This window comes from Gymnogyps californianus, chromosome 17 (assembly GCF_018139145.2).
Source record: "Gymnogyps californianus isolate 813 chromosome 17, ASM1813914v2, whole genome shotgun sequence".
Lineage (NCBI taxonomy): Eukaryota > Metazoa > Chordata > Aves > Accipitriformes > Cathartidae > Gymnogyps > Gymnogyps californianus.
In genome coordinates this window covers 10,810,046-10,836,346 of record NC_059487.1, presented here as the reverse complement: position 1 = coordinate 10,836,346, position 26,301 = coordinate 10,810,046, and the positions used below count along the sequence as shown (strand labels likewise).

At 42.8% G+C, this 26,301-nt stretch overlaps 1 protein-coding gene across 2 annotated transcripts; it reads right to left on the bottom strand.

Annotated features, from left to right (window-relative positions):
- Positions 1 to 422: 422 nt before the first annotated feature.
- On the bottom strand, positions 423 to 21,170 carry CASS4 (Cas scaffold protein family member 4). Of its 2 annotated transcripts, XM_050907268.1 has the most exons (7): positions 21,081 to 21,170; positions 11,510 to 11,938; positions 8,216 to 8,320; positions 7,012 to 7,161; positions 3,847 to 5,181; positions 2,948 to 3,007; positions 423 to 2,223 (listed from the first exon to the last, which is right to left on the bottom strand). In XM_050907268.1, exons 1-7 carry the CDS (start codon positions 21,090 to 21,092, stop codon positions 1,810 to 1,812), a joined length of 2,505 nt encoding a protein of 834 aa, XP_050763225.1. In that variant the 5' UTR covers positions 21,093 to 21,170; the 3' UTR covers positions 423 to 1,809. The 2 variants fall into 2 exon arrangements, with proteins under 2 accessions (XP_050763225.1, XP_050763226.1); XM_050907269.1 differs by lacking the exon at positions 2,948 to 3,007.
- Between the last annotated feature and the right edge of the window lie 5,131 nt (positions 21,171 to 26,301).

Sequence of the window (26,301 nt, the reverse complement as noted above, 5' to 3'; positions counted from 1 at the left end):
GCTTCCGGGTCCGCTTCCCCCACAGGCTGCACACTTCCGGGGAAGGAAGCACTTCCGGCGTGCCCTGAGAGCGTCATCGCTGTTCCATAGCAACCGGCCGGCTGGGGGCGTGGCTACCGGCGCACGGGCGGGAGGGGCGGGGCAGGGCGGGCGAGTCCATCGGGCCGGTGCCGGAGGGGCGCGGAACGTGCCACCGCGCGCGGGAGGGTTGGCAGCGCGGGGCGGGGCAGCTGCCGCCTCTCCCTCGCCTGCCCCTCAGCCGGCCGCGCCGCGGCGGAGCAGGTTTGCCTCTTTTTTTGTGGGGACCCCCCGCCCGCCCAGGACACCCACTTTGGGGCATTTATGGCCAAATGAGGGGTTCCCGAGCCGGGCCGGGCTGGCAGGGGCTTGGGCGGCGGGCTGCCCCCCGCTGAGGCGACGCCTCTCGCCCTTGCCGCCCTGCCCCGGCGGGAGGGGCCGATGGCAGGTTACGAACGCTCGGTCGTTCCAGGAGTGAGTTTAATACAAAACGTACAAAGCCAACGTGAAATGCAGTTACTGCATTTGACTGTGCAAACAGTAATATTTACAAATGTCGACGTTTAAATAACGGTATAAAACATGGTGACTGCCGAGTGAAAATAAAATGAGGGAGCTGGTTTTTCCACAGACAGCTGGAGCGCGTGCACTGGTGCAGTGCGAATTAGCTGTAACCACTCACAAAACTAATTGTCCGTTTTCAGGGCAAAGACACAGGTACAACATTGCCAAGAAAGGCCAGGCTTTGAAATTTCAGATAAAAACTTTAAAATAAATTAATCAGGAAAAATACAAATAACACAGGCGTACAAACAGTCTACCTGCGCGGTTACAGGGCCTCCATCGTTGTTGTATTTCAGATCCAGCAAATTTGGGGATAAAGTTAACGAGCTACACAGACCAACGCCGCGAGGGCCGGTCTGAGAACCCCTGGGCAGCCTCGCCAGCACGGGTCCTCTGGGTGCCCAGCAAGAAATAACGTCACCTTTCCAGGTTGTAGCAAGAGCTTGTCCAAAGTCTCTGCGCATTTAGCAACTAAAATAAATTGTTTCCGTTGCACCAATGCTCTGAACAGCTTCAGGCTGCAACAGAGGATGACTGAGGCACGCTCCCCGTAGATTTATCAGGAGCCAGGACTCCTCCAAGTCAGTCTTCCTCTGTGCTCAGATAACCAGCTGGAGCATTTCCCATTAACATCTAGGCTACGTGTAGTACCTGCCAGATTTTGTCCCATAATACATTCATTACATTTGTATATTAAAACCAAAAATTAGTTTTGCAGCTGTTTAAAAAAAAAAAAATTACAAATTTTGAGTAAAGTCCTCAGGAAACAATTGATGATGGGATATCATAAGTTACAGAACATTGTGCAGCAAAATTTAAAGAGAGACTTTACATACCCGAATAGGAAAAAAAAAAAAAAAAAAGGAAAATACATTTATCTGACCTATATGTAGAAATTAAAAAATAAGAAATCATCCAGATAATAAAATAATTTTGCTCTAATACACAGCAAACATTCCTGCCCAGCCACTAAGATGATGACATTTCCAGGCAGGATCTGAACAATGGAGAAGAAAGTACAGATTTAATTCTACAAATCCTCTTCTGCATCTGCTGTTGTATGGATCTTCACCTGCTGAAAGTGCACCAGCACCCAGGGAACTGCCCGGCAGGAGTTCTTAGAGGTGGCTGAAAGTTGGTGTCACTGAGCTGCTTCTGCCCCCCTTGGCTGCCACGTGCCAAAGGAGCAACAACAATGGAGAATTTGTAAAATCAGCAAAGTGTCTTTCATTCCATCATTGCTCTAAACTGCTGTGTGTACTTAGACAGCTCCTCAGTTTGATCCTGAAGTTCCCTCACGGCATCTGCGTTTGGATATTGTATTGCAGCATTTTTGGTGGCGAGAGCCAGATTCTTCAAGAGGCTGCAAAACCGGCTGCTGCTGTGGAGAACGTCATTCCGAGCATCTCTTTCTTGAGTTTCCTGGCACAGAGAATCCACTAACTTTTGTCCCACCATAATGATCAATTTGCTATGGGATATGAAGACTTCGGGTGGCTGGTTGTTGCTCAGACTATTAGTAAATACACCAATTGCCTTGTGAAGCGCACTGAAACACAGCTTACAGTGTTCTGGGAGAGCAATTTTCTTCGCAGAGTCCTGCTTGCTTTGAATTGCAGTCTTTTTTGCAGATGGCAAAACCTGGAGAAAGGTTAAAAAAAAAAAAATAGAGTCAGCTTGGTGGCACACTGATTGTTTCTTTATTTGCTCTACCCTATATTCTTCATGTTTCTTCACTTACAGGGAGTTTTGTTAGTTAATAGTCTCCAAATTGCCCCAGCCCAGGAGTCTTTTACAATCATTTCTCCTTCCATAAAGTACTGGACTTCAAAGCGGTATTTTCTCCCCATGGCCTTTTTTCCCTAAACAAATTTCACTGAACACAATTTTAATAATGCATAGCACACAAAGTGCTGGAGCTAAACATCAATCCTTTATACAGTCTGGACTTCAAGCTTTCAGATAGTACAAAACATTCAGACTTGATCATTAATGGTGCTGACTTCATGAGGGTTATGAATGATTAAAACTGTACAATAACAAGAGAGTCAATCTTTATACCAGTGCATGACAAGATATTTTGAAATACTAACTCTCACAGCCTTATCCCGAATGATACGCAAAGGCAAGCAAATAAATAGTATGACTTCAGAGTGGTTCATTACATTTGAAGAAAATAAATGTTTTGCATGGGTTTTCAGCAGTAATTCTAAGACCTAGTTCTGGGAAAATGAACTATGAGAAAACAAATAGACGTCTATGTACAGATATGTGTGTCCAAATGCAAATTATTTTGAATTTTAGCAAGCACAGAAATCAGGGACTAGAAGTCCTCATAAGTAATAGTTTTCAAAATCAGAAATACCTTTGGTTTTGAATCTGTACTCTTCTTTGCTACTTCTTTACCTGAAATGATTTTCTGTGCCTGTTACAAATCAAAATGAAAGCAAAGTTGAAATGAGTTACATAAAATATTTAAATATAAATGTATTTTTTCTCTTATTTCCAGGGGAAACAACTCCTTGCTATGCAGCCTTCAAGTTACAGACAACAATGGTACATTTATTAGAAGCAACTGTAGGTTTTTTCCTACTAAAAATTTAGTGTCTGATCCTGCAAGATGTAAGACTGAAACCAACATCAACAAAACATAACATTTCCTAAATTCTAAGGACAAGCCAGCATTTCTTTGTGAAACCAAGAGAGTTATATTCTTACTAGACATTTCAGTAATTCTAAGGAGAATGATTCTAACAAACATCCAAAATTATTCTAACATAAATTTGATAATTCACAGTAAGAGTTTAATTTGTTAAATCAAAATTTTCTATGAAAGCATGCTTTTCAATACACCTCAAGTTAGAAAGTTAACATTTCTTGTATAGTTATGTCAAACAAACAAAATGTACTGGCAAGAGGAGAACTACTAGTCAAAAGAGAAGAAACAAATTGCTAACCCCAAGCTAAAAGCTGTCTCTCAAATGAATTTAAATGGGCAAGCTAAAATTTTTTTTCCTTGGTGCTGGCTGGCTGGCTGCCTGCCTGGGTAAATTCTCAAATGCCAGTTCTCTTTGTTACTTAAAATTACTGATCATTCTACGTGTGCCATCTAGCACTCTAACAAAATCCTGAATTCACATGAAGCCTGGAAAATAGGAAGTAGTGCAAACTGAAGTTGGCACTACTGCAAAGATAAAAGAGTGCTAATAGCTTAATATCTGCAAACAATCAAGAATATAGATAGTAAAATCCAGTTATACTAACCTGTAACTGAACATAATCACAGTCCTCAGTGGCATTTTCTTTTGGTTTCTCAGAAGACACCCGGCTTTGGTTGGGTTTATCAGGAGTATTTCTTTGAAGTGAATCTATTTCTATTCTTCTTGGCACTGTGATTTGTTTTGCCATTTTGTATTCCGGGTTCACTTTTGATTGCTTCATTTCTTGTTCCATCTCATTCTTTCTGAAGAGAAGCTTTCCATTGGCAATGATGATGGATACAAACCTCTTGATATCATCTGGAATCGTGCGGGCTACCATAACAAAGCGATCAAGATCATCTGGGTTGTTCTGAGGTTTCCTGAGGACCAAAGCCTCTAGTGACCAGTTGCAGTTGTTTAGAGCTTCTCTTGTTTCTGTTAAAATTTTGAATGAGTTCGTAAGAATTTCTAGCTGTTTTTTAATTCTGGTCTGAAGGTTATTATCAGTGAGGTAAGAGGCATTTACCTTTACGACTTGAGCAAAGGCCAAGAATTCTCCCAGTGATACTTTTATGTGATCGACTGCTCTATGGATTTCTTCAATGCTTTTCTCTAGGTGTTCTTGTAATCTCCATTTACTACTCACAAAGATCATTAAGCTTGCAACCGAGCTGGATACACTGTGCTGCAATCTAGTCACTGTCTCTATGGCTACGTCAAGGTCCAGTTTCATTTCTTTGGCAGGCTCTTCTGATGATGACATAGAAAAAGACTCAGCAGAAGAGTTTGAGGATGTAGAGAGTGTGCTACTTCTGCTGTCCACACTAGAAACAGATAATCTGTCTTGTTCTAATTTGGCATCTCTTGAGAGCTGTGGAGGAGCACTGTATGCTTGGTCTCCAGAACTATCGCTGTTTTTTTCCATCTCTTTCTTGGACTGCACAGCGGTGGGCAAACCTTTTGGAATATCATAAACATTCTCTTCAGAGATCTGATTCTCAGCCTTCGGAGCCAGGAGACTTGGGGGTACATCACAGCTACCGTTTTGTGGCAAAAGGAGCACATCCCGTGAGGATGGAACATCATAAAGATGGATATCTGGAAACGTTAATTTCCGTTGTGTTGGTGGAATATCATATAATTGTGGATTTACAACTTTGGCTTCAGTATTTGTTATTAGCCCCTTGTACCTGGCTGGTGGTATATCGTACAGCACCTGGTTCTCCAAGGAATGGCCAGAAGGGTTTTGTTTTAATCCTGTTTTTTCTGGTGATACTGGAATATCATAAATCCATTCTGACTTCCGAGGATTTGGCAAGGTATTGTAATGGCCCCAGCACTTTTTCTGAGATTCATTTTCTGAAACATCAGTTTCTCTTTTGGGAGGGACATCGTATAACTGCAACAGAGCACACAGGATTTATAAACCATGTTTTTAAACAAGCAATGAGAAACAAAACTGAATTCTTAGAGCACGTAAATGTATGCAACTCCAGTAACATCAATGGAACTGCCCCACGAACAGGCTAGCCCATAATTTTTATTTTCTTTCTAAAATGCACAAGCTGTACATGTGAAGGTTAAAATATTTTGAGCACAGGTGATTAAATCGTACAGCAGTGTCCCCGACCAGTGAAATCTTCCCTGGCTCCTTCGGGGTGGGAAACTCACAGTTTTCTGGAATGGCTACAAGAAAAGTGAAATGCCAGTTTATTAGTAGGCAACGTTAAACACTCAGTTTTACAGAATGAAGGAGATAAGACTTTATTAGCCTCTGCATAAGAAAACACTTGATTTTCCAGTATCCTCACCCCCATTCATATGCATACCCTGACAAAAAAAAAAAAAAAAAAAAAAAAAAAAAAAATCACCAGACACCACTGACTATTCTCAAATAATACAATGAGTTTAAATTTTTACTTGATACAGGTTTGCTAAGATGGATACAGATCTTGCCCAATGCGTTAAAAATATGTGTGTGTACAGCCGAAGGCTAAGCTGGAAAATGCAAATGCAGGACCGCTTCTTGTGTAAGAAAATGCAGACTAATACTAATAGGCGCTTCAGGAGAGATTGTACCTGGATGCCTTACAAGCACGAAGCACAAGCATGAGGGAGTGCAAGGAACTATAGGAGTGTGCAGCAACAAGAAACAACTGAAGGTACTGCTTTGTAATAAAAGTTTTAGAAAGAACTGGCCAGGTTGGGCCTCCCCATTTGCAGAAAATGTGCGTGAGAAGGGGAGCCCAGACAAGGGTGTTTCAGACCAAAGCCAGAATTTTCCAAATTGTCCATGAACAAAGAATTCTAAGAAAATGTTATTTTGGAAGGAACCATAAACCATGTCTCTGAAAGGAAATCTGCTCCCAGACTGCTGCAGCTGGTGGGTACAATTGCTAACAGCCATGAAGATGTCAGGAATGCCAGCTTCAATGAGCAATTGCTCATATGCCAGCGCCCCAGTTCTGGGTAGCACCAGTCCTACTGTCGCTGCTGAACAGGCACTGTGCACGACTGGCTTCTCCAGTCGTGGGGCAGCCGTGAACCTACAGCACTTCTCTTTAAATCCACAAACCCAGGAAACCTCAGATTTCCTGTGCTAGGATGGTCTGCCCTGAGGTCCCACACCTCAGCCCTGGGCATGTGTGCTAAGGAGCCTGTCAAAATTCTCTTGGATCCTAAAACTGTTCAGGAAACCTGAAATATTTGGCACTCAACTAATAAAGAGTTTCCACTGAGGCATTTTCTTTGTTGTGAAATTTCAGATCAGCCCTTTCTTCAAGGACGGTACTTGTCAGACAGTGGGGAAGAGATGGGAAGCCTGACCCCCTCCAAAGCCAGGTGTGCTCCACTCCCAAAAAGGCATAGAAGAGTGCCGCATGGAACGGGGACAGTTAGTTTCTATCTGCTTAAATATTACAAATAGACATTCAAGAATGTAGAGTATTGAATTTGCTTTTCACACTGTTACAAAAAGAAGTTAAGGCAAAAAATCTTGTTGCCTGCAGTCTAAAAAGCAAATGCAAATGCAGTGGCAGTCCTAGTTCTGGTAGGTACCCTGACTGTCCGGGAGCCAGGTAGTATTTGTCTCTTTAATATGAAGGACAAAGTACTGCACGGAAGATGTGCTGGTCTTATCCCCGCGATTGCCTCGAGGGAGGTTCAGCACACGTGCCCAACGTCATAGTAATGAGAGATTATTCTCATGCGTCCAACAAGTCTTACTTACATTGCCCACTGGTGAGTCTTTCTGGATAACAGCTCCTGCCTTTTCTGGGCTGGACGGGATGTTGTAAAGCTGCTTCTGCTCTTCCTGGAAACACTCGGTGGATCTGACCAGCACAGAGCCCTTTCGTGCGGTGGGTGGAGTGGCACCGCTCTGGTCAAAGGAAAAAAAAAAAAACAAACCAGGTTGAGTTCAATCCTTTTTAGAGCCCACTGAAGATTTCAGTGGAATCAAAGCCTTTCGGGTCATATACTGCATATCTCCTAGTTCGGATGGTGTGGGTCAAACTCAACCTGCCGGAGAGCTGCTGGAGCGCCTTCCCGCAGCGCTGCATGGGAGGGTGGTGGGCTCTAGGTGGTGCAAGGCAGCTGCCACCTACATGCCTGGCTTTGGGTCTGAGCAGGGATCACCCCACTTATACAAAGTGGGTAACACAAAGAAGTTTGTGGATAACTTGATAATAAATGAATCAGAGTGGGCTCAGCCTTGCACTGCCAGGGAGTGTAAGGTGTGCGGGGAGGCTCCGTGGACGTGCTCCAGTCCTACACGCACTTTTGTGTGGTAGGTGATGGGACGGGGCTGGGGCCTGGCATCTGTCCCATCCTGGTGACCTGCACAGGCTGCAGTGAGACGTAGAGGAAATGTGGTGACATTCACTCTCCCCAGGGAAGCATGGGATCAACAGCACGATCATGTAACAGCACGCTTCAGCGGTAGATGCAATCGAGGTGTTGCGCTTACCCTGAATGCGTCATGGTTACACGATCTAATCCCTCGCATTTTGTTGCCCAGGAGGCGGGTGGTGTGGGTGACATTTAGTTTCTTTTTGTACGTGCACTAGTGACTCTCCTGTAAACATCTTGAAAACTTCACGATCAAATGACACAGAGACAAAGCACATTTCCTGATGGATAAACCAAGGCAGAGTGGCTGACACTCTGATACTGAGAATTCATCTGTGCCCTGGAGCTCATAACAGTAAAACCGAAAATGTTTATTAGAAACGTACCAAATTTAAGACACATTTCTCTAAATGTGAGAGAAATTCAAGAGAAGACTGCTTTAGGTTTTGAACTTCCCTAAAAATATACAGTTTTCTGCCAAATTTTACGAAAAGCAAACAGGGAAACACTAGAATTTACCTTAAAATCTATTCTGGGGTCCTACAGGGTCCCAGCTGCATGGGGGGGACCATGGCAGGACTCACCTGCGTGAGTAAGGACTCCCGGCGCTGTGTGGATGGAACATCGTACACCTCACTCCTGATATTTGGGACTGAAGCCCGGCATGCTCTCGGGAGAGTAAGCAGGTGCTTTTAGGGAGAAAAAAACAATAATGAGAAAGCTGCAGTGAGCAGTAAGCTCAGGACATCTTTGAAAACTCAATTAGTTGAATAGGCCACCGTTAGAGTCATCACTCTTAAGTGATTAAAAACCTTTCAGCTTTTCACTGATGGTGATAGACAGGAACTGACCTTACAAGCAGGCATGGTATTTCTTCCCCATAATTCTCCTTTGACAGCATTTCTGCTTTATTTCAGATTGGATAAGAATTGGCACATATAAATCAAAGATGATTTGCCTTACTAACCAAGGGAGGGAAAAGATTTGGAGAAAATCCAGCTTCAGTTATCACTGAAATCTTTAGACTACCCAAAACCAGAACCACTAAAAAAATGAAAGTGGGGGAATTCCTACTTCTCCAGGCCCACAGAGCCATTAGGTCAAGCCATATTTAGTGGGAGTAAGAGCAGCAAAAAGATGCAGGCTGAGATGCGTTATTCTGTAGTTATCAGAGACTGACTCAGTTGGTAGGAGTAAACAGAGTTACCTTGACGTCCTGTCCAGCTCCATAAACACAGAAGACTGATACGGGAATTACGTTATTTAGGTCAATTACAGACCGATTCTTGTGTTTGCTTAAAACATCATTTTAAGAGCGATGACCAGATCTGTGGGACAATTAGTTAAGATGCCAAAATATGAATGTTGGGAAAGGACTTTTTAAAAATCAACCCCAAAACCATGGAGTTTTGTTCATTTAGCATGGGTTTAGCCTGGCTCTCCGCAGCTGGTTTATAAACGGAGTATTGTAAACTACTGACCCGCAGAAACACCACTGTGTTACAATAAATTATTTAAAATTGGAGGTAGTGTTCTCCATCATGTGAGTGAGTGTTGTAGTGACTAAATTTAGGAGAAATACGGTAGAGGAACAAGACTCCAGCTTTACAACTGCTTGCTTCATCTTTGTGAAAGCTCTTAGCTCTCATCTGAAGAAATGGAATGATGAGTGAACGCAAATCCCCTTAGCGCTCTGCGATATCAGCCATCTTGCTTGCAAAGAGGCATAAAAGAAGAGACTTTCCTGAGCAGAAAGGGTAAAAGATAAGTACTATCAAGAAAGCCATTCTTAGCCCACGTATGTTTTCAGATGGACAAACCTTACTCAGTATACAGCAAAAAGGAAACTCACTGAATATCACAGCGTACTATTTTTTTAAAGTACCTTCAGCCACAGTAAAGCAAGAAGGTGCCCTGTGTATTAGGCAGAAGTGACGAGGCTTTTCTACAGGGTGAAAGCACACAGGCTTTGAGAGATTTTGTTTTGTTTTATTGCTTTCAATCAGCTCCCTCACAGACTTACAGTGGCTTTACCCAGCTGCTCAGGGGACAGCTGAGTATGCCAGGAACTTTGCCAGTTGTCCCATAGGATCTACGCGGGGCGGTCTGGAGCGCTGCGGTTCGTTCTGCACTCGCGCAGGCTGTTCACCCCTGAGCCTCCCCGTGCATGTGTATGGCTTGTGACCACCGCGGTACAGTTGGTGTAGTAACAGCTGTGACGTTGTGCAAGAGGCAGCGCAGGCAAATCTGAACTTCTAAATAATAAAAGCATGCTAGGACATTTTTTTTTTTCTTTCTCCGTTAGAGTAAACAAGGCTTAGGTATATAAGCTCATGAAATGACAGCGAGACAGGAATAGCCAAGGAGCTCTTCTGTGGGGCCGTTCATTCAGATAAAGAATAATAGGTGACGTTTTCAGCCTGATTTGCTGGCACAACATGGAAAATTTGTATCAATCTCGCATTCAATTTGCAAATGCCTTCTTTAGGGTTAGGAATGTGGAGAAATCGGATCACAGCAAGTGCAAAAGGGTCTTTTGTAGCTATTACCCAGTTTGAGCTTGCAGTTATGGTAACTGTACACAAAGGCTGGATGTGCAGCTGCAGCGCTGAAAATTAGGTTTCAGTCACCACAGATGCACCGAGTTCGCCTCTTTTCCAGCACCCATTTGCCACACAGAAGGAACCAGCACCGCGGTTTCCATAACTTGCCTTTCAGCACAGTGGGGACTGAGCCCCATAAATCAAATGATCATTAAATCAGCCTAAAAGGCTGTATAGTTCAGGGCTGAATTTCTTTCCTTTTGCTATTAGCATTTCTAACGTGATTTTCACACACGGAATAAAGAGCCACCCAGGGCTGAAGAGCTCATGGGACTGAACAAAAACTTGCACTTGAACTCCCTCCCCACCTGCTCTATTTACCTTTCATTATAAAAGATTCCCCATTCATTTTATGCTGAAGAAAGCACAAGTTTTTGATGTTAAGACACTTAATGCAACATTTAGTCAAATTACATGTTCCACGTACGTGTTTCATTTGAATGCCAAACACAAGGAGCAGGGAGAAAGAAGAAGCCAGGCCAGGCCAGGCAGCTGTAATGAAACCCTGGAAAACCAGGTCTGCAATTCTCCTCCATAACTGGGGGGGACTGGTGGCTGCTCTCATCCCATACACCCTGCTCACTGTCTCAGCAGCAGCAAAAACAGGCTGGGAGAGAAATTGATTCAGGCCACACAACCAAACCCTGTGCCCTCCAGCATGTCTGAAATAGGTGCTGCTACTTTGTGCAAGCGTAGTGACAACCTTGAGTAGCAGAAGAGAGAGGCAGCAGTGCTCTGAGCTTGCTGAGGCACTGGAAATAGTAGAAACTAGACCAAAGGCAGCAATCACACAGCAAAGGGTGATTTTTTATTTTTTTTTTTAAATTATGAATCATGTTCCTGTGCAGATGGGTGGAAAGACCCCATGTGTGCCCAGAGGACTCTGGATGGATGCATTCTGTAGACCATCAGAGGAGAAAGTTCTGTGTCTTGTTATTTTAACTTTGGGGTAGGTTTGTAAATCATTTCTAGATTCTTCCAAACAAATGCTATATTCTTTACTTCCTGCCCTATTTTACAGCTGCTTTAAACTGTCAAAAAAAGTGAGGGACTACAGAATATAGAGACTCTCATCTGTTGCCCAGAGCAGCATTTCTCACATAATGCTATAAACCGTAGTAGAATTGATGGGAGTTTCCTAAACATCATTTATTAGAATGGCTTTGCTGCAAATTCCACTGAAATGCTCAGGCCAATAGCCTTTCTTATTTTCCCACTCCCAATGATTGTTTTAATAATAACATTTGTTACTTTTATAGCTGCTTATATTCTTACCTGATTTGTTGAGCTTTGGGTCCTTTCACTGAGCAGCTGTGCCGCCAAGGCTGGTACCTGATATATTACTTGGGCAGGTAGAGTAGAGACCCTAGCTGGAGATTTAACCCACCCCTCCATCTTCTCATAGGTAGATGACAACACGGTAGGCTTGGGGACGGAAGGAACCTGGTAGATGTTTTGTTGGCCTGCTGGCGACTCTGCGGAGTCGCTCCGCGTGGAAGGAGGCAGCAGGACAGCCTGAGAGGCAGCGAGGAGCTGGAGGCGGTTAGCGGGGGCCAGGCCCTGCCTGCCGTGGAGGGAGCATTTCCACCAGCCCTCGCTGCCAATGACGTTTTGGTCCAGAACCGTCAGGATGTCTCCTTTGCGGAAGGCCAGCTCATCTGAGCACTCTGCCTTGTTGTCGTATAGCGCCTTCGCCAAGGTATTCTGGAGAGAGAAAAAACACCGGCATTGCACTGTTACACCAACAAAAGTGTTAATCCGGTTTGGTGTTTATCTCCACCTTAATTTCAGTTTAATTCAAGTCCACTTGTTTTTACATTAAACAACATTTCTCAGAGCATTGGTTTCAGAGAGTTAAATGTTTGCAGCCTGTGTCTGCTATGTTCAGTGCAGTAAAAAATAGATAATAGTAATACTGCAATATATTTCTTCACCACCTTTTCCCCCAAGGCTCTTGAAGAGCAGTGCTAATGTTCGTTAGAGTTATTATTTATGAACATCCCTATATGAAAAATAGGCGTTTTTCCCGTTGGCATTCTGTGAATTCTTTGTCAGAAGCTGCAGAGAAAATGCATCACCCATCCAAAAATAAAACTCATGCTTTCCTGCCTGCTACCCAATTTATCTGAGGACTTCAACTGCACATGAAAAAGGCTAATTATTTATTCCCTGAAAAAAAAAAACAAACCACAAACAAAAAACCAAAACAAACTAACCCCAAAACCCCCAACCTTGCTTATTTTCCTTTAAACTTTTTCTTTTCTCAGGGCCTTATGAAGACAGACCTCTCAGTAATGTTACCACTGGGCACTTAGTGTTGACACCAGTGGCAGAAATACTGCTGAAGAGCAGCGGTGGGCTGCAGTACTTGTGAAGACCAGACTCCAGCTAGCTGTGTCCATGTCCGCCCCAGTCTGGAGAGTTGGATCCTACTGATTCAGAGCACCCCAAGCTAATGATTTACATGACATATTAGCTCAGGGAAAAATCTAATTATGCACACAGTGACACCAAACAAATAGCTCTGCTGGCTGCTAAGTCTTCACAGCAGGTCAGTGCATTTGTGAGCTTATCTTCAGGTAAGCACACCTGAAACAGTGTCTGTGTTTCTCTCCATCACACAGACATCACCTGCATCTGAATACTTCTGTCTCCAGTATATCTTGCAGCATCTTCATAGAGTGGTCTTATTGTAATTTTTTTGAGACAGGAAACCAAGGAAGAATAGAGTAAGCGACTTCCCTAAGACCACAGAAAATCTGTGAGACAGCAAACATTCATATTTCCCAGCTTCTTCACCAGAGGGCAGCCCTACCTGTCTCAGCTGAAGCCCATAAATTTCTGGCAATCACGAGTGTGTAGATCACCACGTTTTATTTTTACCATACTTATTTGGGGTATTTGCTTACTCATTACAAGATGACAGTTAAAAGAACGAAGAGTAGTAGCAGCAGGTACCGTTATTCACCCTAGGCCTTTGCACAAAGGGCAGAGAGCGCTGCGGACGTAGTGTTTTTCAGGACAAGATACCATTTGCTTTCAGCTTTAAAATGAGACTGACTGCTTCCCAGTCAGTGGGACACTGGCTGTGTTTCAGCATTAGTTTCTTATCAGAAAGTACAAGTAATGTCCAAAGAGATAGTACCCAAATAGGAAACGTGATGCCTTGTATTTTTGTCCGGAGCATTTGCTGTAAAGCAACAGCTGGCTTGAAGTTGCAGCAGAAGAAAACCAATTTGTCAGCTCAGCTGATGAAAATGGCCTGTTGTTAGCAGCACGCATTTCTTCGTCAGGGTGGCCACGAACAATGGCCTTTTTATGATACGTGGGCTTGTCTATCAGCAGCTGCCAGAGATGCACAACAGTCCCATTTACCTTATGTCCTAGCCTGGTTAAAACAGTCTTCTTGCCTTGAACATGGAAGTCCACTTTCTATTTGGACAATGCCAAATGGTCTGAACCACCTGTGTTGAAGTCAGGCCTCCAGGAATCCCACCACAGGGTGCAGCCCAGGGTGGGCTTGGGCTTCACACATTATTGCAATTGTAAAAAAAAGAAAAAAAAAAAAAAAGAAAAAAAAACCACACAACCCCCCCCCCAGCCAACTTTTCCTATTACTCATCAGCCACACTTCTAGATCTGGCTTAACATTTGATCCCTTGTTGTTGGGTGCTGTACAGACACACTGCAAGACAAACCCTCTTCTTCAGACCTGAAGAGGATGGGCAGAGGGACACTCTCCCCCTTTTGCAAACAGGCAACTGAAATGCGAAGAGCCTTATCCAGGCGCACGCAGGAAATCGGTGGCAGAGCCAGGAAGCCTGAACTCAGGAACTGAGCCCCTGTCTAGTGCATTAGACAACAAGACTGCCCTTCCTAGTTGCACCAACACAAATAAGAGGAAAATTTGGTTCACAGTATGGTTTTAAAAGGCATCTAAATGTCAACGTTTCCCCAGCTAAGCCTTTCGTGTGGAAATAGCATACTGAACACATTGTTGGGCCTAATTCTTTAGTCAACCAATGTATGAAACTATGCAAATCTATTTTTAAATCTCATTTGTTTTAGAGTAAATATGCTGATTTTCACTAGGTCAGAATTTGGCCTGTACACATCAGTGAGAATTTCTGCAAACAGTAACTGTAGACTATAACCCAAGTTATGCAGAGTGAGGAGATACTCTTCCCATTCAGCAACATTCAAACATGACTGCAGCAAGTATTAGCAGGATAAATTATTCCAACTATTCTCTCATCTCTTTTCCTAGACATTGCTAGGTCTGCTTTGCTGCAAAACGAGTGAAGCAAGAGAACAGCCAGGTCAGTGAAAGCAACAGGGAGGTCTAAGCGCCATTCAGCAGCCCAGCTATTCCACAGAAAGGTTGTCAAAACTCAACTGACCAACATTTCATTTGGCAAAGTCAGATGAGTATATTCAGGGGCACCCACACTGAATGAAAAGTTGAATTTTAAACTTACACCATGAAAGTCACAAACCTTTTCAACAGAGGGGTCTCTTTGCTTGAAGCACAGCACACATTCCTTTGGTTTTGCCAATAAAGCTGTGCAAACATCCAAGGGCAAGTAGTCCACAGCGAGATACCAATTCAAAGCAGAACACAGTGGTTCAAATTTTGAAAGGTGGTCTCCGATTTGTGGAGCTCACATTAGGGCATGTGGGCTCACATCTGTAGGCAACACAAATACCCAGGAACCTTTGAAATCACCTCAATTGCAAGCCAAGCAGGGGATTAAAAATAAATAAATAAATTTAAAAATCGTAGGACACTTTGGGAAACCTGACCTAGCTAGAACAACAGATCTGTTCATAGATCATCTCATATCCCATCTATAGGGCTTGAACTGAAAAATTTAAGACCTTAAATAGAGAAGTGATGGAGACAGGCCCTAACATCCAGACTATAGAACGTGAATGAATTGGAAGATTGTCAGACCTGTGCAGGTCAGCGGAGCTCTCAAACGGGGGGGGGCGGTGGGAGAAAAAAAAGAAAGAAAAGCAAAGGTTCTAAGGCAGTGCTAAATTAAATTTCAAGTTTCAGGACACATGGTCAGTACTATAGAGTTGGAAAGCATATCTCTTCCATCCACTCTCAGTTTCAGTATCGCATAAGTGCACAGCAACGTAATTCAAATTTTCATGATTTTCTTTCAGGAATACCAGCCCACCACTGATGTAGTAGGCCAGCCACTGGTACAGACACAGTTCCAGGTGACAGTGAAAGGCATTAGTGATCTAACTGGCTTGCAGCCCTTGGTGACATTTTTCAGTGCATTTTAAAAAGGGTAGAGAAACTTAGGAAGGTATTGTAATGAAGATTTTTTTATCCTTTTGACTTGGAACTAGCCTCTGAAGGAATTTATAAAAGGTAGAAACGTGTAACACAGAATATATTAGTAATTTGTAACTAGCAAACTACAGGAAAGTCCCAGGCAAAACTCTTTCAAAAGACAGCCTCTTGTTGCAGTGCAATATGAGGACGCAAAAAAAAAAAAAAAAAAATCCAAACCACTAAGACAAAACAAAAAAGCCCCACCAACATCTTCCCTGAACAGACTCTTCTGTGTATTTTCAGTGCCCACAGCCCGGCATAAAGTTGCAGCAATACATTGACAAACCAATACAAGCAGCACCACACCACTGAAGTAACTCATTTCTGCTGATTTCGAATCTCCACAAAAACACAGAAGGAGGAACTTTTCACAAGGTGTAAAAACAACAGGTCAAACAGGTCCGCCTTTACATTTTGCTCTGTGTTCTCCTTTGCTCCTCTATTTACAGGACTAGTAAGTCCCCTTTATTTCTTGTTTCCTTTCCAAGCATTCTGGTTGCTCACCCAGCCTCTCAGGACCTGACTGCACCACGGCTGGTGTGGAAGAGACTGTGAAGCATTTCTTTTATGCAGTGTTATCGCCAAAAGAATGTAGGCAATACTGTTCGTATAAGCTTCATTAGTTTTTAGGAGTCCCAGCTGTGGATTCAACAAGTATTAGCCCAGGATGCTGAAGCAGATGTTGAAGATCAGCCTAATACTGGTGAAACAAACGGTAACAAACTCACAGCAATGTCTAGCATCACAGGTGCTGATGTGTTTAGCTATTTTATAGGATATACATACAAGCAAGCGTTGAACTAGCTAGCTTTGGTACTGGAAAGTGCTGTAGTTCTGGCAGCAAAGAGCTTGCTACAGGTTAGCTGATTTTCTAGTGGAGTTAGAGGTGGTACTGAATCCCATGGCGCTAGAAAAAACCTGCTGGAGCCACTGAGCTGGCTCAGTTATGAAAGCTAGATTGGTTATATCCATGTTCCACTGAAATTAAACCCCTAGCAATACTCCCATGAGGAGGGTATGGCCATGCTGAGTAAACCAAAGCACTGCGAGGTTGGGTAAGGAACCGCCACTCTCCTGCCTGTGCCCTGTCCCTTACTGGCACCCAGCCCACAGCCGGCTCCGCAGCTCAGCGTCCTATGGGCTCCATCTGCTCGTGTTAAGAAACAGAGTTACTGAGAAGCCACTGGATGCCAAATCTGTTCCAATTTGCTTTCCAACAAAGTCTCATTTTTTGAGACACTTTTAAGAGAACTCATCCCAGCCAATTGATTTTGTGATCACAATAACAGTAGGAGCAATTTTATAGGCAAAAGTTACAGGAGGTTTATGGCAGGTGAGGGCTTGATCTGACAGCACAGACAGCTAAAGTCTACCAAGTCTATCTCCAGTCACGTGGAGTGAGGTTATTCGTAGTACAGGCTCTGGCTCATCTAATATGGGGCTATTTGTCAGAAATCGGGCCCTATCTACACTTTCAGCTGTCTAGGACATATGTAAAGAATCACTGTGGCAGCCTCTTTCTGTCATGTAAGCAGAAGCATCTCTGACCTGCCATTAACTATAAACAAGTACTGCATTCCCAGGATCACAGAGACCTTACGGGGTGCTTAGCTAGGAGGAAGCTGTGCTTTGGGGCCAATGGGATCTGCATTTTTTCTTTATTACCAGAGGAGCGGAAACTGGCTGTCTAATGCTATCATCCACAAAATGCCATTTAGGGCCAGCTGTGTGTAGTTCTTCATTATTTTATGTGATCTCGTTAATGTGTCCTTACAATAACCAACATGTAATAAGTACTCAAGCAACACAGATGAGATCAAAGTGTTTTTCCTTCTCTGACTTTTGTTGCTTCTTCCCCGTCAGCAGCCCTGAAAAAAATCTCCTAAGACAAAGAACATCTTAAAAGCCAGTTCATCACCCCATGAGAAAGCACCTCGGCAGACAGTGCTCTTGGTCTTCTCTCACTGAGCAGATTTTAACAAGACGATGACAGAGTACAGACCTAGAAAACAGAGCTTGCATCCTCTGCAACCTCTTCCCGAGACATTGTTCTGCCCCATACAGAGTCCATGACCTCGTTAGAGCAATGCAAATTACTCACATATATTGAGCCAACCGTACTGAATCGATTTACAGTACAAGATGTCTGGTAACACAGGTTCAGTTAACTTAGGTGTGAAGAAGAGTTCTTGTGTAGCTGGAAGTGTGTCTCCTTTTATTGGATTGTAGGTCAGATGTTAAGATAGTAACTCTCCCTACAAATCTGAATTTTTACATCTTTATTGTTTGTGTATCCTTATCCAGCAATGCTCCCACTACAAAACCTAACAGCCCTTGGGAGTCTCCAGAATGAAAGCTGTTAACTCATGTTTATTAATGAAGAAAGGGAAAATTTTAATTAATAGTCAGTAAAGCTGACAATTGTATAATTCTATAATATAAAATTCTATAACCTCAAAATGGGAGTACTCACGTAGACTGACATCTGTGCTCTATGTACATGATCAGTATCTGCGCTACAGCAAAAACCCCACTAAGATTTCCTGATGCCTTTCCTATCCCAGTCTCTATCCTCAGCCTATAGTACAATCAACAGAAAAAAACCACCCTCATAAAATATATGCAAATGTTGCTAGAAGAATCCTTCGCGATTATCAAATGATAGTTTGAGCATCTTCCCTGCAAGTCTGCCAAAATAATTTCTGTATCCCCCCTTCCCACTCAGTTTGTATTTGGAAACTCCAATTCAGTACTATGTACTATTTCACGTGATACATAGGTACTGTAGTACTTCACAGCATTTCAAATTTAAAAAAAAAAAGTTTTCATCTATTGTCTTAAATTTGCTTCTTAAAAAAACCTGTTGAAATAATCTTAAAAAACCAGATAGCTTTAATCACAGGAGTTTCTTTTGTGGATGAAGATATTTTTCAGCTGCATTTTGCTCATTCCTCCAAAAAAAAATCTGTAAGCACTTTTACTGCAGAAAAATTGGACTTAAAATATTTGAGAAGGAAAGATACAACTGAAGGCAGCCGGTTGTGTTTGCTAAACAGTTACGTTCATGCATCACTGACACCCTCTGACATGTTTACAGAACTGCTTCCAGTTAATCTCTTCACCTCTGAACAAAGCTGAAGAAATAAACATTCTCCATTGCCCCATTAGCTGGGAACACGCTTCCCAGAGAAGTCCCTTTTAAATAGTAGACCAAGTTGAGTCAATTCAAGTTTTGCCCAATTCAGTTAATTGTAGACAGAGTTCACATGGTCAACACCCACAGAAGAGAGAAGAATTTACCTTGAGTGCTCAGATCTTTCTCTACATGCATGTGCCTTCCTTCTAGCCGTAGGGCTTGCACGTCCCACTTGATGTGCAACATTTTCTGTGACTTGCAGAAGGTCCTTCTACTGTATTTTTTGTTTGCATATGTTGGAAGATAAGTGTTCTGGTCATACAGAAGTTTCAGATCTTTTTATATGAGCTTCAACAAGGAATGAATGTCAGGACTTGCTTTTATTGCCTATTCAACGGTTAATTGATTTTTGGAGGGTGGAACCGGGTGCTAATCAGCAGGTTTTAAATTCTGAGTGGTCAAATCAGTTTTTGATAAAATAAAGAACAACCAGTTTAAAAAATCAGGCAGAACCACTTAGAAATTGTGCAGCTTCACATTAGTCAGTGCTGCAGAGGTGGGAATTACAAGCTGGTTCTCTTAATTTTCCCCAAACTCTCTTTTCTCCACAAATGTAGTTAATCAAATTCTAGCTGTGTTAAAACCAACAGAACGCCCCCCCCCCCCCATTTTCAGTGTGATCAGGATTTAATTCCCATTCATAGCATATTTGCATGTGTGCTCTCATGCCCAAGTTCAAGGAAAAATAAACTGCTATTTCCTGATATTTAAAAAAAAAAAAACTGAATATATATGTATTTCTGGGTTTTGGTTCCTCCTACTATGCCAAGGTTTTTGCCCAAATGCACCAAATTACTTTTTCGACTTCTAAACCTTTTAGTATCTTAATTACATTTTACTACAGCATTTATTTGCAAACATGGATTTAACGATACAGAAAGTTCTGACGAGTACAAGTTTTCTCCTTCTGCCTCCTAAGCAATAGATGCTTCAGAGAGACTCGTTAGAGCGGGGTCCTTACTCTCCTTCCTCTGCCTGCCCAGGGAACAGGCAAAAAATTCCTAGCACAAGTTGTCAGGAGCAAACTGCAAATTTTTCATCTGCAGTGACTGCTGTATATTCTTCCTCCTGGGTGCACAAGCATGACAGGATGCTGTCCCTGCATCCCATCTGACCTGCGGCAGAGCTTCTGCTGATTCCCTGGACGTGGCAGAAGTGACAGCAACCGAAGAGGCAGAGGCTCAGGGGTGGGTGTTCTCTGATTCATAATGAATCAGCAGCAACACCACAACTCCCAAAGGCTGCTGCTTCCTCCAGCTCTCTCATTGCAGTTATCTGCTCAACAACATTAATTCTTTTTTAAGACCACCCTTTTGGACAAAGTTGCATTTATCTGAAATTTTAATATTTCTCTGGGAAAGAAGTGGATGGTTTTTCACCTGCCCTAATCACTAGCGTGCATCACGGCTCCCGTGCAGCGGCTATACGTTCCCCCTTCCTCTGTCATTAACACAGGGCACATGGCGACCGCGCAGACCCTGCCCTGAGTCACAGCGGCCAGAGATCAGCTGTCACGTCAGGCTGAAAGATCCAGTTAGTGCCACAGCCAAAGAAATTCTGCTTAGCACAAAGCAGGCTAATGCTAGGTGTCCGCGTGTGCTGGAAGTCTGGGCAAAAACATTAACATATGACTATGACATGGATTTGATCCGTCCACTTATTCCCCCCTCTTCCCAGAACCGAATTTCCTAAAAATGAACCCTGCCACCACTCCTTTCCTCTTTTGAGCTTCAGTTCTTTGTAAAGAGCACTGCAGGACGTGGTCAATCGTTATCCTAAAGTGCACAGGCTTTCCCAGGCTCACATAGCTCATGTTGAAATTACTCGACATTTTCTTCATCAAAGAGTGACTCAACTTGTTAAAACATTTCCATTACACATTTTCTAGTAATCAGTGTAAAGAATACCATCTTTTTTGAGATAACATATAGCTCAAGTGTTAATCATTTAAACTCATTATTTCCAAGAAAATATGGAAAGCAAAGGGTATCCTAATGGCCAGCCAGAGTCATTCATGGTAACTTTTTTAATAAGGCATATTATCGCCTAATATGCATGGTACAACCTTACCCTTCTTAACTATACTGTTGTTCTTGATAAAGTATTTTTTTCAGCTTAACTCAGATTGTAATTTAAAAATTAAGACCACGTGCTTTGTTGGTAATGTGCAAATAAGATGAACAGCACGCTTTGAAAAGGGATCATGACAGATACAGCTTTTACACTACACTTCCACTACAAAGGAAATAAGGAAAGCTATTAAATTAACTGCAACAGAAATAAAATAATCTAGTACTTACATTGACCTTCATTGTGTTGTCTCGTATTTCCCTGTTACTCCATCACCTAAGGAGGAGGATGAGATCTCCCCCAGCCCTTCCTCTCCAAGCCCAGTCCAGTGGGTTAGGCAGGAGCACTGGAGGGTCTGGCTGGAAGCCTGAAGAGCAGATGCCCAGCCTCCTTCCACCTCCTGCTGCCTGCGCTGGGAGCCCCAGAGGAGAGCAGCTATTGGGAACGAAGGGAGCTAATTACGCAGCAAAATTATCTCCATGGTGCAAGTGGGCTGCAGCTGCTGATGCTAATGAGGGCCTGGTGCAGGCCGCGCAGATGTCCCCCCTGCAGACCCCCCGGGGAAATGCCTTTTCTGCTTTGCAACTGCATCTTAACAGGAAAGCACAGGGCAGCGGGGATGAACCAGAAAGCGAGGATTGGATTTTGAAGCGTTTTTGCACCTTTTGCAGCATCGTTTTTTACTCCTGATTTTGTTTGTGCTTAAAAGTGGCTTGATATTCTTTGAAATTTTCATGTTCAGGTCTCTAGAAAACTGAACAGATCTCCTTTGTAGTTATGGAAATCACTGCAAAATAATCTCACTTTTCAGAGGCAGAAAACCTGAGGAGGAAAGCTAAACATATTAACTGCAGCTGAAGGGTTTTGTTTCTTTGATTATTTTAAAAAATTCTTTAATATTATTAAATAATAGTGTTACTTAAAATTATTCATAGTTGCTATTTGCTCAGCAACAGCTCTGCCCAGGTTATGCTTATGCAAATGCATAGGTTTTACTGCTTTGTACTTGTGAATATCTTGGGGTTTGCAGCTTTTACTGGTTTTGCCTTTGTACATGCTGCCTTTTCTCCGGCAAAAGTCTTTTCCTTCCTCTTTCCACGGTAGCTTCAAGATGAAATTAGACGCTCACTCCCAAACCCACAATCACGTAACCAGAAAAGCCATGCGTCTTGAATAGAAAATGCTGAATTGAAAATGCTTTCTCAACAAAATCGACACCTCTGGGCTGGGAGTAGGAGCAGACAAGCAGCTAATGCAGTTGTCCAAATGGGAAAGTATTCCTGGCACAAAGCAGCTCATTTGAATGCCTTCGGGGTTTTTCTTTTTTTTTTCTTTTTTTTTTTTTAAATATTATAACCAGCAGTTTTACTAGTTTGAACACTCCACGCAGAAGATAAAGAGCAGCCATTCACTTACTACCCTGGAATTTTTCAGGTGCTACCAGTATTTGAAATGATCCAGAAATCCAAGTAACAAATTGTGGCCACGAAACTACTTTCAAATACGATTAAATGTTCTCTTGAATTAATCCCAGACAGGATCCCTGGCATGCCGGGGCAGGGACACCCTCCACAGACCCTGGGTGACCCACGCCGGGGCAGGGACCCCCTAAGGGACTGTGGCTGCAGGTGTCCCACGCTGGGGCAGGGGCAGGAGGAGTGGAAGAAAATGGGCAATAATCACAAAGCAGCAGCAGCAGCAGCAGCCAGAGAGCTTTTCCCCCAGCCCCAACCTCCTGTGCCACCGTCATCTCCTTGAAGGAATTGGGGCCGACCGAGTGTACCCTGCACAAAAATAAGCCAAGCTGAGACTAGGAAGGGGGAGGCGAGGTGTTTACTTAAGTGCTTGCTTAATTGTTCATGGTTTATTCTTTCTCAGTCACCCGAATTGGTGATTAGAAGTTTATGTTAACTGGCAATAAATTAAATGAGGTGAAAATTCCCTGGGTTGAGACCGTTTTGCCCATGACAGAACTAAAGTTTTACCTCTAAGGTTTCCCCAGGAAGGCTGGGCATCAAGTCCACTTCCACCCAACTGCATCCCTGAGAATAGCCTCAAATTTATTGTCTGAGGCCCAGGAAAATGGAGACTTCACTCTTCTCTCCAGTATTTCCTCTTGGCTATTTAAGTAACTGCTTGCTCAATATATTAGCTCTGGCAAATCCTATTTTGAAACACATTATTTGCTCCCAGGTGTTTGAGATGGAGACTGGGGGGTGACAGCAGGCACCCTAGAGCCACAGGGCTGTAGGTGCACACATCCCCAGGTGCAGAGGAGCTCACAGAAACAAATCTCACGTTGTTCTTCATGCACTTGTTTGGGACAAGATGGGAATGTGTGAACCGGGCATTTTGGAAGGAGAGACAAACTTCAGATCAACTTAATGTGTGTTTAAAAAACGCTCCTATTTTTCCTTTGGCAACAGCACAGAAAATGTTGTCAAACAGTACGAGAACTATTTCCCAAGCGCAGCCTGTCATGCTAACTGTGTTTTAAATTGCACCAAGAGGTGCAACATTTCCTGTGCTGACTACGTCGCAGGTGTATACGCAACAAGAAAGAAGTAACATCATTTCTCTGGCTGCACTCATATACTGAATTCATTTTCAGAAACAGTTTTCCTTGTGAAGGTGGAATAGTTGGGGCACAGCAATAATTGCAAAGCGTTACCTGTCACAGTAAAGCTACAGATGGTTGGCACACGGTGCTTCAATAAGTCCAGATAGTAGAAAAAACACATCCTTAGTAATTTCATATTAAGTATAACACTCAAATATTATAATAAACAGTACTGCCGAGGTAGTAGGAACCTTATAAACAGTTCATAAATTATGTAGCAGAAATAAATTTTACTTTTTCAGTTGTTACTCAGCTGAATTTGACTGGGCGTGCTATGGCTGAGTCTAAAGATCTCACAGCAGAACAGGAAATCAGCTTGCTACCATTACATTTATTTAGCCATTGGCAATCCATTTAGGAAAACTGAAAATATCATACCTAGAAATAGGAACTCTCTTCTCGGCATAGAAATGAAAAATGTCCTGCAGCAATTTCTGATGACTTAACGTGAAATATAGTCCTCTTATCTTTGCATGCCTCATTGGAAAATTTTGAGTGCAAAAAAATGACTCATCGAGCTAGTACTAAGCTTTTTTCCCCCACTATATTTTGTGTCAAATTTCCAGGGGGCAGTTTATTTACAGTAAACACTGAGATCATAGTTCAGGATGAAAATAATAATTCCATTACACTGCTTATTAGACTTGCAGACAGCAGGACAATCAAGGCACTGACTTTGAATCAAGACTTCAGCATTCTCTAACCCTTATAGCTGCAGCAGGCTATTTTATCTATGTATATATATAAAATTATACTACATGCAATATGAATACACAAATAAATGTAAAAAACCTTATAAACTAGTTCCAGTCTTTCAAAAGAAACAAATACAGTACTTCAAAATTTCTTCTGTTTTTCCGTGTAACGTAGGGAAATTATCTATCATGCAACAGGTCACCTGGACTGTCACTGAAAGTCTCTGACAATATAACCGTGTCTCTTGGGTTACGGCAGGATAGCAGTAAGACAGGTGGAACCTTTAAGTTATATATTTATTATTTCACAAATGTGTTTATTCACAGGTATTTGCTATTTAGGAATCCTGCTTTATTCAGAGTCCTCCCCAACAAGTCATTTCTTCCAGTTAATAGTTTTGTCACAACAAAAAGCGCAGGGAGACAGTAGGTACATGAGCATCGTAAAGAGCCTTCCGTCCACCTCGAGATGAGAATACCCAAGATTTCCAACATCACCAAGCATCATGCTGAATTCAACCATCAAACCCTACTCTAGGACTCTTTTTTCTTAATTCTTTATACGCTGTACTCAAAAAAACAGACATACCTTTGCAGTGCTGTTGATTCTTATGTTTTTATCCATTGTTGTCATTCACCAGCGGCGTCACTTTGAGCAATACAGATAATTGCGGCAGGATGAAGAGTTCAGCTTTGCACAGTCACCGTGCGTTAGGAACTGTGTCTCAAGAAAGCACATCGGACAGCTCTACCCCTAAAAGCATTTAGGAATTTGTAGAAAAGATTCTCATGAAAGATAATTTCTGTGACAACAGATAAGATTAAAAAGAACGGAATGCAAAACAGAAAAACCCTATTAGCCTATAAAAGTGAGAAGGTCTGTCTGCAAGTGGAATTTTCCTTGATCTCTCTGTCACCAACTTGTCGCAATTAACCGCAGTCAGAAGTCTCACCCTTCTGTTTTGCTACATGTTCCTGTATTTCCTCTTTTAGAAATGTAATGAATACAAGAATACTATGTACCACAAGGGGCTGCACAATGCTTGATAGAAGCAAGACTGCCACAATCATATCAATTCAGGATTTCGAAGCCAACATTTTTGACGCCTTTCAAAGTTGTCTCAACTTTTAAGGCACCGATACAATTTTTTGTTATAAAGGGGCTTTGCGAAAACCTTATGTGTTACCATCTATACCTGGGGGTGAATGCCGTGTGAAAGACTCCTCCTAGCTGCACCAAGGCTTAAACACATACACAAGGAAACGTGTGGGCTTCAGCTCCTGTCCTGCAATATCCTGCTCAGCGAGTAGAGCAGTTGTGCTGCAGCACGTTCGAAGGGTCCCTTACAGCCACATGGAGAACTTCCTAACCTGAACTACAATTATCTTAACTACTTTTCCTTTATTGCACTTCAGTTTTTTCCTGGGATTCAGTCTTACAGGGCAGCTCTGATGGAAAGACAGCCTCTGTGTCCAGGAAATGAGAAATACTTATCCCAGACCAGTATCCCCTCTTAAGCAGAAAGTTTGAAATCTGTTTCAATGGGTGGCAAACAAGCCTAATTCCAGAAGCGGCCTTTTAGGACAGACTTTCCCTAGAGCCGTGTGCCAGTTACTGACTGCCAACTCAGTGTGCCAACAAATGCTGAAGGCTGAAAGATACAAAACCGTAATTATGATTTGTCTCCAAAGTTGCTTTGCTTTCACGTTGGCATGGCTTGGCGGCCTAACGCGTTAGCTGTGGTGTCCCCTTGCCACGTTTCCATGACAGCTTCTTCCGAGGAGAGGCAAGAGTAGGTTACGTGCCAGACAGATACAACGGACCTTTAGACAGGTGATGGAGACTTTCTTGAGGAGATGATAAATCCTGAGTGTGGCAGTGCTTCTCGGAGCGGAGCAGCTCGCTGGGATGTAGCTACCAAGACATACAGACTGCAAAACTCGTGAAGGGCAAGCAGCTGCACTGGAATTTTAATTGATCAAATACAGCTTCTAGGTGTGAAGCTTCACTGACTAGAAGCAAGCATGATCACATGAAGAATGTTTACTTAAGATACTTCCAGACTTGCACAGTGAGAAGATGTACTCCCCTTCAATCAAATGGAGATCTAACAGGATGACTACGTGTGTGCACAA